The 16492-nt window shown below is 50.9% G+C and overlaps 1 protein-coding gene across 10 annotated transcripts; it reads right to left on the minus strand.

Annotated features, from left to right (window-relative positions):
• Positions 1-37: 37 nt before the first annotated feature.
• On the minus strand, positions 38-14562 carry PGAP2 (post-GPI attachment to proteins 2). Of its 10 annotated transcripts, XM_072725807.1 has the most exons (9): positions 14491-14562; positions 14260-14280; positions 12166-12382; positions 11175-11349; positions 6575-6743; positions 2269-2521; positions 2020-2126; positions 1292-1400; positions 38-1082 (listed from the first exon to the last, which is right to left on the minus strand). In XM_072725807.1, exons 4-9 carry the CDS (start codon positions 11306-11308, stop codon positions 952-954), a joined length of 903 nt encoding a protein of 300 aa, XP_072581908.1. In that variant the 5' UTR covers positions 11309-11349; positions 12166-12382; positions 14260-14280; positions 14491-14562; the 3' UTR covers positions 38-951. The 10 variants fall into 10 exon arrangements, with proteins under 10 accessions (XP_072581908.1, XP_072581909.1, XP_072581907.1 ...); XM_072725808.1 differs by lacking the exons at positions 14260-14280; positions 14491-14562 and adding an exon at positions 13918-14030 and having other exon boundaries at positions 2032-2126; XM_072725806.1 differs by lacking the exons at positions 14260-14280; positions 14491-14562 and adding an exon at positions 13918-14030.
• Between the last annotated feature and the right edge of the window lie 1930 nt (positions 14563-16492).

A 16492-nucleotide genomic window follows, 5' to 3' on the forward strand; every position in this document is an offset into this window, starting at 1 on the left:
GTTCCATTAAACAAAGACAAGCAGGCCTAGCCCAGGCTTTTGGCAAAAAAGAAAAAAAATTTATTTTCCTTCAAAATAAAATGTACAACCAGAAGAGGTCAGGGCATGGGGCAGTAGGAGTAGAGGGGGATCCCAGAGAGCCCATTTTGGGGCAGGAATCTGCCTCTGACCCCACTCCACACCTTTGCCAAGAAGAAAGAGTTTGTAAGCCAGATATTTCAGAAGGGAAGGAAAAGAGGTGCTGTACCAGTGCTTTTCCTGGAGCAAATCACCCTTCAGGTACAGAGCACCACCTCCATAAGGCAGTGTCAGAACCGCAGACTGGCCAAGCCCTTAAAAATCATACAGCCCTCCCCCCCAAAAAAAATCCTACAGCCTTCCAACCCTCCATTACCCACATGGACACACTGAGGCTCAGGCAGGGAAAGGTACATGCTAAATTGGAGGTGAGCTCAGGCCTAGAACACCTGAGCAAACCTGGCAGGGGACTGTGGCCTTAGGTATGCCAGGGTGTGTACAGGAGAGGACTAGACACATCAGTTAAGTGAATGACCCTGTGGAGAGAAATGGCTGTGGTTTTCAGGTAGCAGCCACTGCTAAGTGGTCCCCGACCTCAGCAAGAAGGTGGCTATGTAAAGACCAAGAACCGTGGTGGTTATGAACCTCAGGACTTTTTTTAGCACCAGATGGTGGAGCTCTCCTGCCAGCTCAGCTTCTTGGGGCTTCTCAGATAAGGGTGACGCTGCTGCTCGAAGGTTCCTGTGCCTTCAAGTGGGGTGAGGGAAAGGAGCAGGGCTGTCCGAAGCCCTGTCCTGTGCCTTCCTCCTTTCTTCCCGCCCCGCCCCCAGCTTCAGCAGGACCCACAGAGGACACGGGGTGGGGAAGGCCAGAGTAGTTTCTTGTTTCTAGTTTCTGGGCAGTGGACTGCCTCTTTCCTAGCAGAGAAAGGGTTTAGAATCGCTTTTCCTCAGGCTGGGAGGTAATGAGCAGCTCCTTGTTCCCGAAGTCCCACCAGGCCGTCATGTGGAATGCCATGTTGGTTAGGACAACAGTATACTCCAGGATGGCAAAAATGGTGTACACTGTTGTGAGGACACAAAAACAGGGCATTGTGAGCCTTCTGCCCCCACCCCACCCTCCCGGGGCCTCCTAAGAAGTCCCCACCACCACATCTCTATACAGAAGACACGATGGCAGCCAGCCCCCAAGACCACTATCATATCGCACACTACAGAAAACACAACTGTCCCATAGCCACTGTGACAACCTATGGATCCCAGCCTGGCCTCACCTCCAGCCTCACAATACATGTTGTGCCGAAAGTAGACAGCCAGCGCCGTGAAGAAGGAGATGAAGTTGATGATGAAAAGCCGCTGTTTCCAGTTGTAGGACTTGCGGTCCTAGGGGAGTGGGCTATCTGATCACTCTGTAGCCTGTTGGATGTGTGTGGGCAGCCTCCCCTCTTGGCCTCAATTCCTAAGGGCTGTGTCTTAGCTCCCTTGGTTATGGAAGGGGATACAGGCAAGGGCAGCAGAAATGATGGGCATGTTCATATCCCTCCCTGCATTTGGGAGTATAATGAGGCCAAGGAGCAGTGGTGTCCCTGCCCCTCCCACTTTAGGATGGAATATAAAAGTTACTTGGAGCCACCCACCCACCTGACACCTCTACATACTGTGGAGAGAAGAAAGGTGTGGGGGACGTAGGGGGCACTGGAGTTATTATAGACCACAGACCCCTGACACCATTCCTAACCCACAGCAGGGTGAGTGCTCTCCCACATTCTATCCCCACTTGGAGCCTCCATCTCTTCTATTGTCCGTCTTCCATCCTACTGGAACACAGCCCTCGATTCTGACCAATTGATCACCCTCCACTTGTCCCCAAGTCCAAGTCCCAGGCCCAGCCCGGATTCCCGTTAGAACTCTGGTTCCCACCTCATCATTACCCGCATCCCGAGGATGGGTGTCCTTGACTTTCCTCTGGGCCGCTTGGAGCCCCACTAGGGGTAGACCGTACCTCCTGACTTACTGTGTGCTTCTTGGTCAGCCTCCAGAGAATACAGGTGAGGAGCATGTGACCGAGGGATGAGGCAATGAACACGATGAAAGCATTTTCGTGGATGGCTGGAGGGAGAGAGGGGGCATTGGGAGCATGCACTTCAGGGAGCATCCGAACCCCTCCATCTGAAGGTCCAAGCGAGGGAGGGTGTGGGGGTGGCCCTCCCCAACCCTTCCCTGCTCCTCCTTCCCTCATCTGGGCACCCACTGAAGTCCTCAGAAGAGGAGACGTAGGTGAGCACTAGCAGCGCAAGGTTCTCCACGACGTTGAGGCCGAAGTTGAGGCGGCAAAGTGGGCGGTAGCCAGGACACGGGGACGCGCAGCTGAGGTAGTGGTTCCAGTAGGCGAAGGCCACCAAGAAGCGGGGCGCCGAGTGTAGGCCGATGCAGAAGCGCCACACGTAGCGCTGGGGCACCTCCCCACCGATGGCCGAGCTCACCGAAGGCAGGTAATTGGGCACCTAAAGAGTTGTGACCCGTCTGGTGGCAGGCCTCCACTGGCCCCACCCCCTGGAGAGCCTTCTCTCCATCTGCCAGAAATCACCCTGGCTCTCCTAAGGCTCTGCTCCAGCCCCTTCCACTCTAGGAAGGCCTCCTTGGGGCACTCCCCAGAGCTCTCCTGGGAGACGTCCCCTTCCAGGTCCCAGCCCCCAGGTAGCCTGATGGAAACTATACATGGCTGGGATGTCCTGGTGGCATGATACTGGAGTCCCAGGATCAAGTCCTACATTGGACTCCCTGCATGGAGTCTGTTTCTCTCTCTGCCTGTGTCTCTATCTGTGTCTCTCATGAATAAATAAATAAAATCTTTAAAAAAAAAAAAAAAGAAAAGAAAAGAAACTATACATGGCTGTGTGAAGCTGTAGACAGATTCGGATGCTCTCTGAGCCCGTAGCACAGAGATGCACCTTTGGTAAGGCCTTGTGGGGGGTCCATGAGCCCAGGACCTTAGATACAGTCCTGAGGACAGGGATGAGTTACAGACCACCTGAGCTTCCTTGGGACAGTGCTGGATTCACTCGACAGCTAAGCTGTTCTTCTGACTGCTCCCAGTTCCACTTATTCTTCTGGGTAGGTGTGCCAAGGTGGTAGAGGGTCCTGTGAGATCTTGGGAGAGCTGGGTCAGAAGGGTACCCCCACCCTGATTATGCTTAAGAAAGTGGGTGCTCTTAACCTGGGATACTCTAAGAAAATGACCCTAATCTTATGCATCTCTCTCATTCATCTTTCTCAAAGCCTGGAATTCCTCATTCCTTAAGGAATTGGAGTACTATTCTTTAAAGTTGAGGAAGAGGGTGCCTGGATGGCTCAGTGGTTGAGTGTCTGCCTTCGGCTCAGGTCATGATCCCAGGGTCCTGGGATCGAGTCCTGTTTAGGGCTCCCATGGGGAGCCTGCTTCTCCCTCTGCCTGTCTCTGCCTCTCTCTGTGTGTCTTGAATGAATGAATGAAGGAAATGAATAAATAAATAAATAATAAATAAATAAATAAATAAATAAATAAATAAATAAATAAAGTAGAGGAAGGATGGGCACCTGGGTGGCTCAGTGGTTGAGTGGTTGAGTGTCTGCCTTTGCTTTGGCTCAGGTCATGATCCCAGGGTCCTGGGATCGAGTCCTGCATCAGGCTCCCTGTAGGGAGCCTGCTTCTCCCTCTGTCTATGTCTCTGCCTCTCTCTCTCTGTCTCATGAATGAATAAATAAAATCTTTAAAAATTTTTTTAAAGTTGAGGAAGGAGGAAGAGGCACATGTGAGAACTGGTGTGTTGCGTGACAGGGTGAGAGGATGAGGGATGAATGAACAACAGTGTAGATGGTGACAGGACAGCCAGGGATAGGAGGATGACCTCTCAGACTCCAGGGCCTATCTTTAATATGCATGTAACTCACCAGGGCTTGTGTGAGAATGTAGCCAGTCTGGAATATGAGGATCTGCATTTCCAAAGGATTCCAGGACTGGAAGCTATCAGTTTGCTGCGCACACTTTCTGTGGACTTTTTTAGACTTTCAAGAAGACCCAGAGCAGTGCCAGAGCCCAGTGACCCAGCGAGGAAATGACCCTGCTGTGACTATAGCAGGGCCAGTCTTCAGAGGTGGAGTTCTAAGAGGTCCCTTTCTTTCTCTTAATGGGGATGTTGACTGGGTCTCCATCAAGGCGGGGCAGGTGGCAATGATGGAGGTAGCTCATGGAGCAGGGTTCGCCTGGGGGAACACCAGCCAGGGGCTTTGAAGCCTTCACGGGAAAGGAAACAGATTCCCCTCCACACTCTCAGAGGCAGCTTGGGGACAGGGTGCTGTTCTCAAGGCTAAGGCTTGAGATGATAACATAGCCTGAGACCAGGCTCAGATACTCACTCTGAGTAGAAAGAGGCAGCATGGAGGCTTCAGAGCCACACAAATCCAGGTCTGCATCCCATCTCTGCCTTTATTAGATGAGTGACCTTGAGCAGGTCACTTCACCTCCCAGAGCTTCAACTTCCTCACTGGCAAAATAGGGATGCTACCACCTACCTTGCAGGATGGTTCCAAATATTAAATATAATGTCTGCAGAGCGTCTGCAATGTTTGGTACACAATGGCTACAAGTGATGGCTTTCAGAAGACCAATTTTTTGCTGAAAAGCCCGCAAATAGCTGGTGAGCTATGTGGTTCTTGAACATGGCAAGACTGCACATGAGCTAGCGGTGGAAATCCTATCTTCGCCAGAGATTTCTGAGACCTCCAAGTCTCCTCACTTTTCGGCCCCTCTGAGTAGGTCCCCTGAGTAAGGTCAGTAGGGGTGTTGCCTTTACTTCCTAGAATATTCATTCTGAAAACTCCTGCCCCAACCCCAGCAAGTGTAATGGGAGCAGAACCAACAGGAGCTTTTTTTGTTTTGTTTTTAATTTTTTTTAGCATGAGCTTCTAAAGCTTGGCTGGGAGGGCCTAGAACCCTAATTGGGAAACAGGTAAAGGGTAGAGATGGCAAAGAGCTGGGGGACATCTCAGGAGGAAGGGAGGGCCCTCTGGCTACTCATGCCATCCTCAGAAGTTGCTCTCAGATTAGGGGTTGAGGTAGGATGCTGAGAGCAGGCATTTCTTCTTTCTCTCTTTCACACACACACAATCAGGTATAGATATTCATATCTGTCACCCCATCCCCCACACACAAGTTCCCAACTCAACAACTATGCTAGCAACATCAGGAGCTATCAGAGACCAGGTCCCCAGTTTACTCTAAGTCTCCCCATGAGCTCAGAACTTCAGGTACTGAGATGGGAACATAACCCCTTTCCCCAAGAACAGAAACCCTTCCACTGGCATGGAAGATGTGGCTCAGTGGATCTATGGCAGGTCAGTAGATAAGAAATTAACATAGTATAAAGGGTGAGGGTCCAAAAAATTCCTTATTATAACACCTCAGATTTCACCATTAGAGATTCATTCATTTGATAAAGTCCCCTGAAGTTATGGATGATTTTTCTATCTACTGCCCCCATCCCTTGCCAACTGGACACAACCTCTTATCCCTATCAATTCAACCAGTTACCCTTCTCTGGACTCCATCCCCACCTCTCCATCCTCATAATCCCTATGTTAGTTCTGGTCTCTCCAGTAGCATGAACTATTATTACACTAGCCTCCTCACTGATCTCCCTATTCTTGCCACCTACCCTTAAATCTGTTCTCCACTCAGGAGCCAGAATGGTCTTCTAAAGCATAAATCCGATTACGTCCCTCCCCTGCTTAAAATCATTCTAAAGCTCACCACTGCCCTCTGGATAAAATCATAAGTCATCAGCCTGGCATTCGCAAAATTCTTCTTTACCTGAATAGCTGCAATGCCCCCTGCTTCAGGAAGGAAGTCTTCCCCACATTCAGGCTAGATGAAGCGCTTCCTTTGGGCCCCCTGATCCCTATGCTCCCCTTTATCAGAGCAGGAGTCCCATCTCACTGGGCCTGGGACTGTCTCTTGCAGGATAAGAGGCTAAGAGCAAGTCCATATTCAGTTCCAGGCCCCTGATAGAACCTCTGGCCCCGAACCCTTGGGAAAGGCCTGGTGGACTGCTCCTAGAGGCAAGAAGTCCATGTAGCTTTATAACCAGCAGAGCGCCCTGAGTGGACACAGGTTGTAGGACCTGAGGCTGCCAGAGGGAAAAACCACACTAGAAGATTCCAGGGTACCTACCACCACCTCTGACTTCTCCTGGCTCCAGGCCCCATCTGACTTCTCAGTCCTGGCTTCCTTCCCAGTCTGGTTTTTCATCAGCCTCCTCTTCCCTCTCATGACCTCTCTTGCCTATTTCCCTCCCTTCTCTTTCCCTCTCCCATCCAATCCCTGGGACTCTGTGATCTTCTACTCTCAGAGGACTATGAATCCACTCTCACTCTGTCCCTGCTCACAAATTCCCCCTGCCATCCCTTTAGATCCCCTTCCCTCTCTCTGAGCCTCCCCCTTTCTCCCACTCTCTGATTCCAATCTTACCACCATCTCCCAACCTGGCCCTGACCCAGGAGCGGGGGAGCTTGGCACTCACCCCACAGTCAGTGGCCACCGTGTACTCAAAGTGGAACACCAGGGACCAGATGATGCAGAAGAAGAAGCCGAACATGGGGAAAGTGATGACCCACCAGATCATGGCTGTGAAGCGGAGCCGGAACACAGGCCCATCCGGGTCCAAGGGCTGTGAGGCCGCAGAGAACATCCTGTAGGGAGTGGTGCCCAAGCAGGGCAAGGGACAGGACTTGGGGCCTGGTGGGACACCTGGCCCTTGGGAAGTGGGACCTTTCCCAGAGCTGGCTCCTCTGGGTATTGGGAAGAGCCAGTGCAGAAGATAAGGAGATGCAGAGAGAGATGGGGCAGGAGCTGCTGAGTCAGGCAGGGTCAGCTCTTAGGAACCCTTTTGGCCCAATGGTCATGTAGGTCCACCTCCTGAAGAGTCTGGAGATGAGAGGTTCCCAGTGGCCTGAACCTGGGCAGTTCTGGTGGGCCACCTCATTCTCAAGACTCTCATACCCACTCATAAGGGTCAGAGGTAGAAAGGTTATTATTTTTGTTCCATAGAAGAGGAGAGCTATGCCAGGATCAAACATTAGGACTAAGGCCTCAGCCACCTGACAGCCTAAAGCTCCCAAGTCAAGGCTTTCTTCAGGCCAAATAACCTAGACAAAGGACCCTTGGCTCAGACTGGCCCAAGCCCTCCCACTGACCCTGTCTGACCACATTCCTGCTCTTCACCCAAGTTCAACTAGGAACAGTGGGAGTGCCCAGAACCTATTTCTCTGGGGCCACATGCTGCCAACCAGCACACCCCCAGGCTTAGAATGATCCAAGCCTCAGGCCAGCAGCACTGTCATCTCAAGATACCAGGGTCCCTACAGAAGCCCAGATTTCTACCTCCTTCCTCTCTCAAAAGACTGTGTCACCCAATCCAAAGTTTATAGGAACCTGAGAGTCACAGGAAACTTCTCCACTCACCTTGAGCCTGTATGCTGGGTTGGATCCAGCAAGGACAAACTCAGACCAAGGGAGCTGAGCTTCTTCCACTAGGCAGAGAACTCTCTCCTCTCACCCCCCACTGCCCCAACCACCATGACTTGCGAGCAGGGTTCCCTTCTGGGGGACAGACAGAAATGGCTTTGTGTTAAAAGGCCTAGGATCAAACCTCCCTTGGGACTCATGCCTCCCTCCGTTAAGGGATCCCCAGTCCACTACTCCAGCTCAGCATCAGAAAAATAGGGCAGGGGCGCGCACTGGGCAACACTCACACTGGGTGCTGACGGATCCGGGGCTTGGCTTGAGGGCTCTAGCCAGACTGAGACTATCCTAGGACTGGAGGGTCCCACCCCTAGCTCCCCAGAGCCTGCCCTCCCGCCCACAGAGCCCAGATCTCCACGCCTGCCCAAGCACACAGCCCTCCCAAGGCCAACAAGGCCATATCATAATTCCTGGAACACTCTGCAAAGATAAGAGTGATAGTGGCTAAGGTCAGCCTACAGTAGCTTCTTTGCCAAGGATGGGTGTAGGTACCTTTCTGAAGGCTGTGTCCTGGGATACGGGCAGGTCTCTGGGAAGGGGAAGGGAGAAAGCAGAATAGGATTTCACCCCTTTTTGTTGGAGCAGGATTATGTCTGTTGGGCCTAACTGAAGAGCTAGTTAATCTTAGGATAATAGATTCAAGACCCAAAAGAGCTCTAGGGGCGCCTGGGTGGCTCAGTCGGTTGAGTATCCGCCTCTGACTCAGGTCATGATCCTGGGGTCCTGAGATTGAGTCCCACATTGAGCTACCCTGCACTGTGGGAAGTCTGCTGCTCCCTCTGCTTATGCTCTCTCTCTGTCAAATAAATAAATAAAACCTTTAAAAAACAAAACATATCTAGATGGGACTGAATATGAGGTTATCAATGTCCAGCCTGCTGTGCAGAAACAGCTAACATCAGTTCAAGATACCTTAACAGGGGTCTAACAGCCAGTAATAGGAATGCAACAGTACTGCTGTTGACCGTACTGCCCAGGCCATATGAAGTCCTATGCCCAGATCAGGGCCTCATATGAAGGAAACAGTGACCAACTGGGCCAAAACTAGGGGCACATGTCCTGTGAGGGTTGTCTAAAAGAACTGGAGTTATGCTACCCAGTAAGAGTAAACTCAGGGACCCCCCCATCACAGCTGTCCCATCTCTGCAGGACTGGCGTAACATCAGGAGGAGAAAGCAGCTCTCAGGGTCCCGAAGCAGACCCAGTGCAAAAACAGGGATTCACCTGAAAGAGAATGTATCCTCACTACAAGAGTCTGCCAAATGTTAGTTACTCAGCCTCCTTGGAATAGGCTGCCTGGATAGGAAGGAAGCTCCCCATCACTAGGGATATGCAAGCAAAGGCAAAGTCATCTAATTATAGATGCATTAGACTAAGGTTATTTCTTTTATTCCTAGGGTTGGCTATTCCTGGAATACTCTAGGTGAGAAATTCAGAACATACATCCACCTGGATTGTCCCTAGGTGGCTCCAACATAGTAGTCCCAGGGAGTGGGGACAAATCACCCCCTGGGTCACTAAGCTCAGTCCTGGCCCAGAGTGGCCAGGTACCTGTGCCCTTATGCCCATGCCTTAGCTCTCCAACTAGTATGCCAAGAATGGGTTATACATATATCAGGTATGCTGGGTTATTGATCCCATTAGCCCTTAGGAGTCAGCCATGAGGGGCAGAGCAAATAGCTTACTCCACTTAACTCCATATACCGTACAAATAATATTATAATTTTCTGGATGGACTATGACAACATGGCACCAGGTACCAGGTACCAATTCCTGAGGCATTGGCGGCGGGGAGGGGGTCCTATTTATTTACTCAACAAATTCTGATTCAGATGTAATGCCCACTTTGAAGAAGCTCCTGGTCTGGTGGGGAACAAGACACAAATATGATTTGATAGAGCTGTATGAAAAATAGGGAACTCTCAGAGGAGGGAGTGATTAAGTCTGCCCCCAAGGAGGCTAGGGAAGGCTTTTCAAAGGAAGAGACATTTGAGAAGAGTTTTGCAAGATACAAAGGAGTTGATGGGTGACAGGAACATCTGAGGCATTATCTAAGGTGAAAACTAGGTTGGGAAAAGCCATTGGTTGGACCCTTTCTGATCCTTTCCCCCCCACTCCATCATCTGGTCACCCCTTTTCCTTCCAGTTCTGTTCTTTCTGATAGCTCCCAGCCCGGGGGCTCATCAGACTGGCCACCCACAGCTCAAGGCCAATATCTATCCATTGACAAATCAAGGAGAGGAAAAACTTCAAGTCCTATGAACAAAAGAGGTAGGCCCCATTCCACACCGCCAGCCAGACCCCAGTCCTAGTCATAGCCCTATTTTTGGAGCAGATGCTTTTTATAGGAAGGTGGGAAGTTGAGCTGAGTGAGGGCCTTCATAGCTCTCTCTGATGCTATTCCAAGGGTCTATGTCCAGGCCCTGCCTCTTTTCCACCTAGAGCCCCTAAGCTCTTCCTCTCCTCCCTACCTTCCAACCTGACAAACTCCTCTTCCTCCTCTCCCTTCTGCTTCTTGCCCTTCACATTTCCCAAACCACCTGCCTATTCTTCCTCTGTCTACCTCTACACTAGCCCTGAGAAGGAGGATGGGAATTATCAACTCCATTTTAGACATGAGGAAGCTGAGGCTCAGCCTCTGTGTCTCAGGTAATTCAGAGTCAGTGGATGAACTAGGCATGTAACAGAGGTCAATACAGGTCTCACTCTCTTTACTCTGATATATTACAGAAAAAACTCACGTTTTTCTCCTGTCAAAAAACTCATTCCATATTCCTGTCTACAGAATACATGGCTACCTATGGGAACGTAGCTCATATACACATATGGAATACATACGCACACACATCATCAGGCCTTCCTCCAGACACGCACAGATACGGTCTCTCCCACACACATACAGTCATGTCCTTCACAGCCACACACACGCATACATAATCACAATCCCACAGACACAGGCACAGCCCACAGTGCCATACTGAGAGGCTCCAGCACCCTCAACCTCAGGCCTGTTCTCTCTCTATCCCTCACAAAACCCTGGGGCTCCTGAATCTGCCCCTCTATGAAAGTAAAGATTGGGTTCTGGGGCTGCCCAACTTCAGGCACACTAGGCTCTAGTGACCTTCATGAAAAGTGGCAGAAGGCCAATTCTTGAGACCCCGATGTGCAGGCACCCTAACCCCCAGCAGCCCAATTTGATTGATGGATCCCACTGGAGAGCTCACTAATCCTGTTAAAATAGAACCAGGATCCAGGCAGCCCGGGTGGCTCAGCGGTTTATTTATTTATTTATTTATTTATTTATTTATTTATTTATTATTTATTTATTTATTGGCTCAGCGGTTTAGTGCCATCTTCAGCCCAGGGTGTGATCCTGGAGACCTGGGATCAAGTCCCAAGTCAGGCTCCCTGCATGGAGCCTGTTCTCCAACTGCCTGTGTCTCTCCCTCTCTCTCTCTCTCTCTCTCTCTCTCTCTCTCTGTGTTTCTCATGAACAAAATAAAGTCTTAAAAAAAAAAAAAATAGAACCAGGATCCAAAAAGATCCAACTGGGCCTGAATATGAGATACCATTTCCCGACCCCACTTGGCAAGCCCTACCCCACAGTGTGTGGCCGTAGTCTCCTTGAAGTGGAAGAGCAGGGACCAGAGGATGCAGAAGAGGAAGGCGACAAGTGGACAGCAGACCGTGACCAGGGCCACCAGGGTGAAGCGGAGCCGGACCAGGGTCCCATCCCGGTCCAGTGGCAGTGGGACCTGGTACATCTTGTCACACCTGGGGATGAAGTAATGTGCTGTCAAGACCCAAGGCAGCAAGGCTGGGACTCAGTGGTGAAGCTGGCCCTTGTGCTCAGTCCTCAGCTTTGCTGTGCTATGGGTTGAAGGGTCTGAGAAGAAAGTCAGCTAGCCCCTAAGCTTGGACAGCCCCTGCCCTGAAGACTGACTGGAAATCCCAAGAGAACATTCATCCTCAATTTCAGAGTAAAGACAATAAACCCAATCTATGCTAAAACGAAACCTGAATATATTGGGAGAACTACTTCTCCCTTATAATCTGGCTTTACAGGCCTAGGACAACAGGAGCTGGTTTAACTGGTCTTTCTGGTTTCAGGAACCTATCCTAAAGGCTCCCAGTGGACAGGATGGCTCATCTACACCCATAGGCCTTTGAGCCTCCAGGCTTCAGGGCCTCCCTTCAGCTCTCCCTGCTTCACTCACTGGCCCAGCATCTTCTGTACTTCCCGTCCCTTCCCAGGTTCTGTGTGCCTGCACCACAGTGCATGGCAGCAAGGACTCCATGGAAGCCTATAGAACTCTGACCCCCTGCCTGTCCCCGCCTCCTGCCTCACGTGCTCTGAGGGTGAAAGGGTTTGCAGAATCAGGCCTAGTGCTAGCCTAGGCTTGCTTTTTGCTGCAAAGAGCTGCCTTGTCAGCTTCTGGAGGCTTCCCAGTACCCATGGGGGCCTGTCCATCCCCCACCAGAGATGAAGTAAAGGCTCCTGAGGACTGTGACCCCCCCCCCCACGATGGGAATAGGAAAGTCAGGAACTATAATAACCGAGTATACACCAACAGTCCTAGCCCAGCCTACCTTAGTGCATAGAAGGTGACATCGAGGCCAAGAGAAGAGTGGGAACCTACTCCAGGTTCTACAACAACTTGAAGGAAGACCCAGCAGTGGGGAGATGTAGGGCCCTGATGGTCACAAACTGCAGCTCTTGCCTTCTGTGACCCCTTCCTTGCTGACCCAGAGGTCTGGGCAGAAAGGTCAGGTTAGGTCAAATTAGGAGGGGAGAGTGAAGAGGTGTCTGTCCAGAAGAGAAAGAAAGGTAAATCAAATCCTATAGAGATGAGTCAGTGAGCCCTGTCCCCACTGCAGCAGAGAAACCAAGATGCAGAGAGAGAAGGTCCTTCCTCAAAGCCAGATGATGAGCCTGAGGGAAAGCCATCCTTGGAACTTGGGCTTCCAGCAGCCAAACTAGGGCTGGCTCTCTAGTTTCATGAATCCCTAGATTCATGAAGAACCTGCCCCTCTGGACTCAAAGGTCTCACCAGATCAAGCCCCAACTCTTCCTGGCCCCACCCTGACATTCCAGAACCAGGTGAATACGCCTCTGTGTTCTCCTCCATCTTCTCCTACCCACCTCTGCCAGGCCCGATTAGGCAGCCTGCCCCAGTTGCCCAAAGTCCTTCCTCCCTTCAGGAGCCAGGGATCTCCTAGGGTAGTTGGAAGTGACTCTGGTGACTGCCCAAATCAAACACATTTCTTGGATCATCCCCAAATGGACTAGAAGTCCCTACAGGCCTACAGGGGAGTAACTTCCCCACCCAGTCCAAACCCTGATTCTATACTTTTAGCAGCACTAGTCTCTTCCCTGAAGCCAGTGATTCTAGATCCTTCAGGAGCCACTGGGATGCCCAAACTGAAGGCCAGATCCTCAGTGAATTACTAGGCACTGCCCAAGGCAGGGGGTGGATAAAGAGATTGGAGAAATGGTCTATTCCACAGCGTGGAGGTGTGCCTGGATTCTCTGTTAGCTGTGTGACCTTGGACAAGTCATCTAATCACTCTGGGCCTTTTTCCACAGCTGTGCAACATGAAGATCATGTGGTTCAGATGACCAATACGGCCATTCCAACATGGCCATTTTATTCCTCCAGGCCTCAGGACAGGGAGCTCACCACCTGAAGGGCAGCTGTTCAGCCCCAATCAGCTCTTAACCTCTTCATAGGGACTACTTGCTGGATACTGCTTTCTTAGGAGTATCCCAACTTTATTTACAAAGGCCCCAGAGATCTTCTCAGCCTCCAGCAGGAATCCATACTTACCGGGTACCTTTTAAGTATGAGGCACCCTGATTAGCACTTGATACACTTGATATACATTATTTCTTTAATCCTCTCTATAATTCTACAGAGGCCCTATAGCTTGTGGATTTCCATTTCACAGTAGAGGCAATTGAGGATCGGGGAGGTTAAAAACACTTGCCCAAGGTCACAGGCTAATAACTGGCAGAGGTGGGATTTGAAATTACTGTATGGGGTTCCAGGGCGCACCGGCCCCCGCCCCCCAGCCCCTACACATACACCCATCCCTGGCACCTAAAGAGAAACCAGAAAACTAGCAGTCCCTGCGAAGTGAAGAAGGGAGAGCTCCACCAATGCACACCCAGCACCATGTGGGGGAGCAGGGTTAGTTCAGAAGTCGGGACAGCGGCAGATTCTGGGGGAGCCCCAGCCAGCACCGTCAGAGCTTGGGGCTGGGCCGTGAGGCCGGACCGCGTGGCGGAGCTCCCCCAAGCGGGGTTGCCCGGCAGTCCCGCTCACCCATCCCCATACTCACCCAGGCTGTGGCGGCGAGGAGGCCCCGCCAGCGCAGGCCGGGCGCTGGGGGAACCCGAGGGGAGCCCAGGCCCCGCCGGGGGCCAGCGGCGGGGGGCGGGCCGGTGCGGGAACGGCGGGGGCGGGGCCAGCGCGCTCGGGGAGGAAACTGCGCCCAGATCCTGCGTTGGCCCCTCCCCACCTCTGCGGACCTGGACCCTGGGCGCTCCCCCTCGGTCCGGCGTCCCCCGGTGCCTGCTTGCCCGGCTCTAGCCCGCCCCGCCAATTCCCGCTGCGTGGGGGCAGCCGGAAGAGCCCTGGACCCCTGGGCTGGACACGCGGGATGAGCCACCTTCCGCCTTACCTCTCGGCTGCGTTCCATCACCTGTTGAAAGAGCATAAGATTAATTCAACAGGGCCCCGAATTCTCTCATTTCCTAACCTCGGTCTCTCCAGCCCACGCCCCCAAGTCTAGCCGAGTTACCCAGCCTCGCCCTTCTGAAACCTTACAACAGTTTTGCCCCGGCCTTAGCGCCCCTCTCGGTAACTCTGCTCTCCAGAGCCGATTCGGGCATTTCAGGAAAGGGAAGAGCACCTTTTGGGTAGAGACATCAGGGAGGCCCATCCTCAAAACTCTGGGCCAGAGCTTGTTCCCGCCTTCGATCAGAAGAGGGCGCCCTGTCCTGTCCGACACAACAGAGCCCTGGGTCTCTCCCCACCCAGAAAGGGTTGATCCTTAGCCCCCAGCTGTCCCCTCCACCCTGGCCCACACAGGAACTCGAGGAGGACTGTTGGGGTTGTCAGAACACCTGCAGGGGGTGAAGGATCTCCGAGCTAGACGTGGTTACCATCACATTTTCCTATTTAAATCCCCACAGTAATAATTAGCACATTTTGAGCATTCTCTGTCTTCCAGGGACTTTTCTACTTCTTATGCATTATCCCATTTAATCTTCCTTAACCCCATTAGGTAGATACTATTAATATCCCCATTTTACCAATAGAAAACAGAAAAGCTATGTTACCTATTCACACAGTTATAAATGTCAGAACCTGAATTGGGGTCTGGCACCTGAGGCCATTCTCTTAATCCCTATATGGTTGACCCTGGAACAACACGAGTTTGAACAGCGCAGGTCCACTTACACAGCACAATATTGTAAATGTGTTTTCTCTTCCTTATGATTTTCTTTAAAAAATATATACAGGGCAGCCCCGGTGGCCCAGAGGTTTAGCGCCGCCTTCAGCCCAGGGCATGATCCTGGAGTCCCGGGATCGAGTTCCACGTCGGGCTCCCTGCATGGAGCCTGCTTCTCCCTCTGCCTGTGTCTCTGCCTCTCTCTCTCATTCTCTCTCTGTGTCTCTCATGAATAAGTAAATAAGATCTTTAAATATATATATGTTATATAGGGATCCCTGGGTGGCGCAGCGGTTTAGCGCCTGCCTTTGGCCCAGGGCGCGATCCTGGAGACCCGGGATCGAATCCCATGTCGGGCTCCCGGTGTATGGAGCCTGCTTCTCCCTCTGCCTGTGTGTCTCTGCCTCTCTCTCTCTGTGTGACTATCATAAAAAAAAATATATATATATGTTATATAAGTATGTTTATGTATTATATAAATATATTTATTTTATATATAAACATACAATTTATATAATATAAATATTATATTTTATATATAATTTTATATATTATAATTTATTTTTATGTATTTGTATTACATATATATATATATTTAAGTAGGCTCCTCACCCAATGTGGGACTCAAACTCAAGACTCCAAGATCAAGAATCACATTCTCTACTGACAGAGCCAGCTGGGCACCCCTCTCTTCCTTATGATTTTCTTTTTTTAAAAAATAGATTTTATTTATTTATTCATGAGAGACACAGGGAGAAGGAGAGAGGCAGAGACACAGGTAGAGGGAGAAGCAGGCTCCACGCAGGGAGCCTGACGTGGGACTGGATCCTGGGGGTCTCCAGGATCACACCCTGGGCTAAAGGGGGCGCCAAACCGCTGAGCCACCCGGGCTGCCCTCATGATTTTCTTTTTCTTTTTCTTTTTTTTAAATTTTATTTATTTATGAGACACAGAGAGAGAGAGAGAGAGAGAGAGAGAGAGAGAGAGAGAGAGGCAGAGACACAGGCAGAGGGAGAAGCAGGCTCCATGCAGGGAGCCCGACGCGGGACCGGATCCGGGGTCTCCAGGATCACACCCCGGGCTGAAGGCGGCGCTAAACCACTGCGACACCCGGGCTGCCCTGCCCTCTTAATAACACGTTCTTTTCTCTAGCTTACTTTATTGTAAGAATACAATATATAAAACATACAACATACAAAATATGTATTAATCAACAGTTTGTTATCAACACTACTGTTAACCAAAGTACTACTATTTGTAGTTAAGTTCTGTGGGAGTCAAGAGTTATACAAGGATTTTTTTTTTAAGATTTTATTTATTCATTCATAATAGATCCAGAGAGAGAGGCAGAGACATAGGCAGAGGGAGAAGCAGGCTCCCCATGGGGAATTTGATGCCGGACTCCATCCCAGGACCCCACAACCACAACTTGAACCAAAGGCAGACACTCACCCACTGA

This window comes from Vulpes vulpes, chromosome 11 (genome assembly GCF_048418805.1).
Source record: "Vulpes vulpes isolate BD-2025 chromosome 11, VulVul3, whole genome shotgun sequence".
NCBI classification, from domain to species: domain Eukaryota; kingdom Metazoa; phylum Chordata; class Mammalia; order Carnivora; family Canidae; genus Vulpes; species Vulpes vulpes.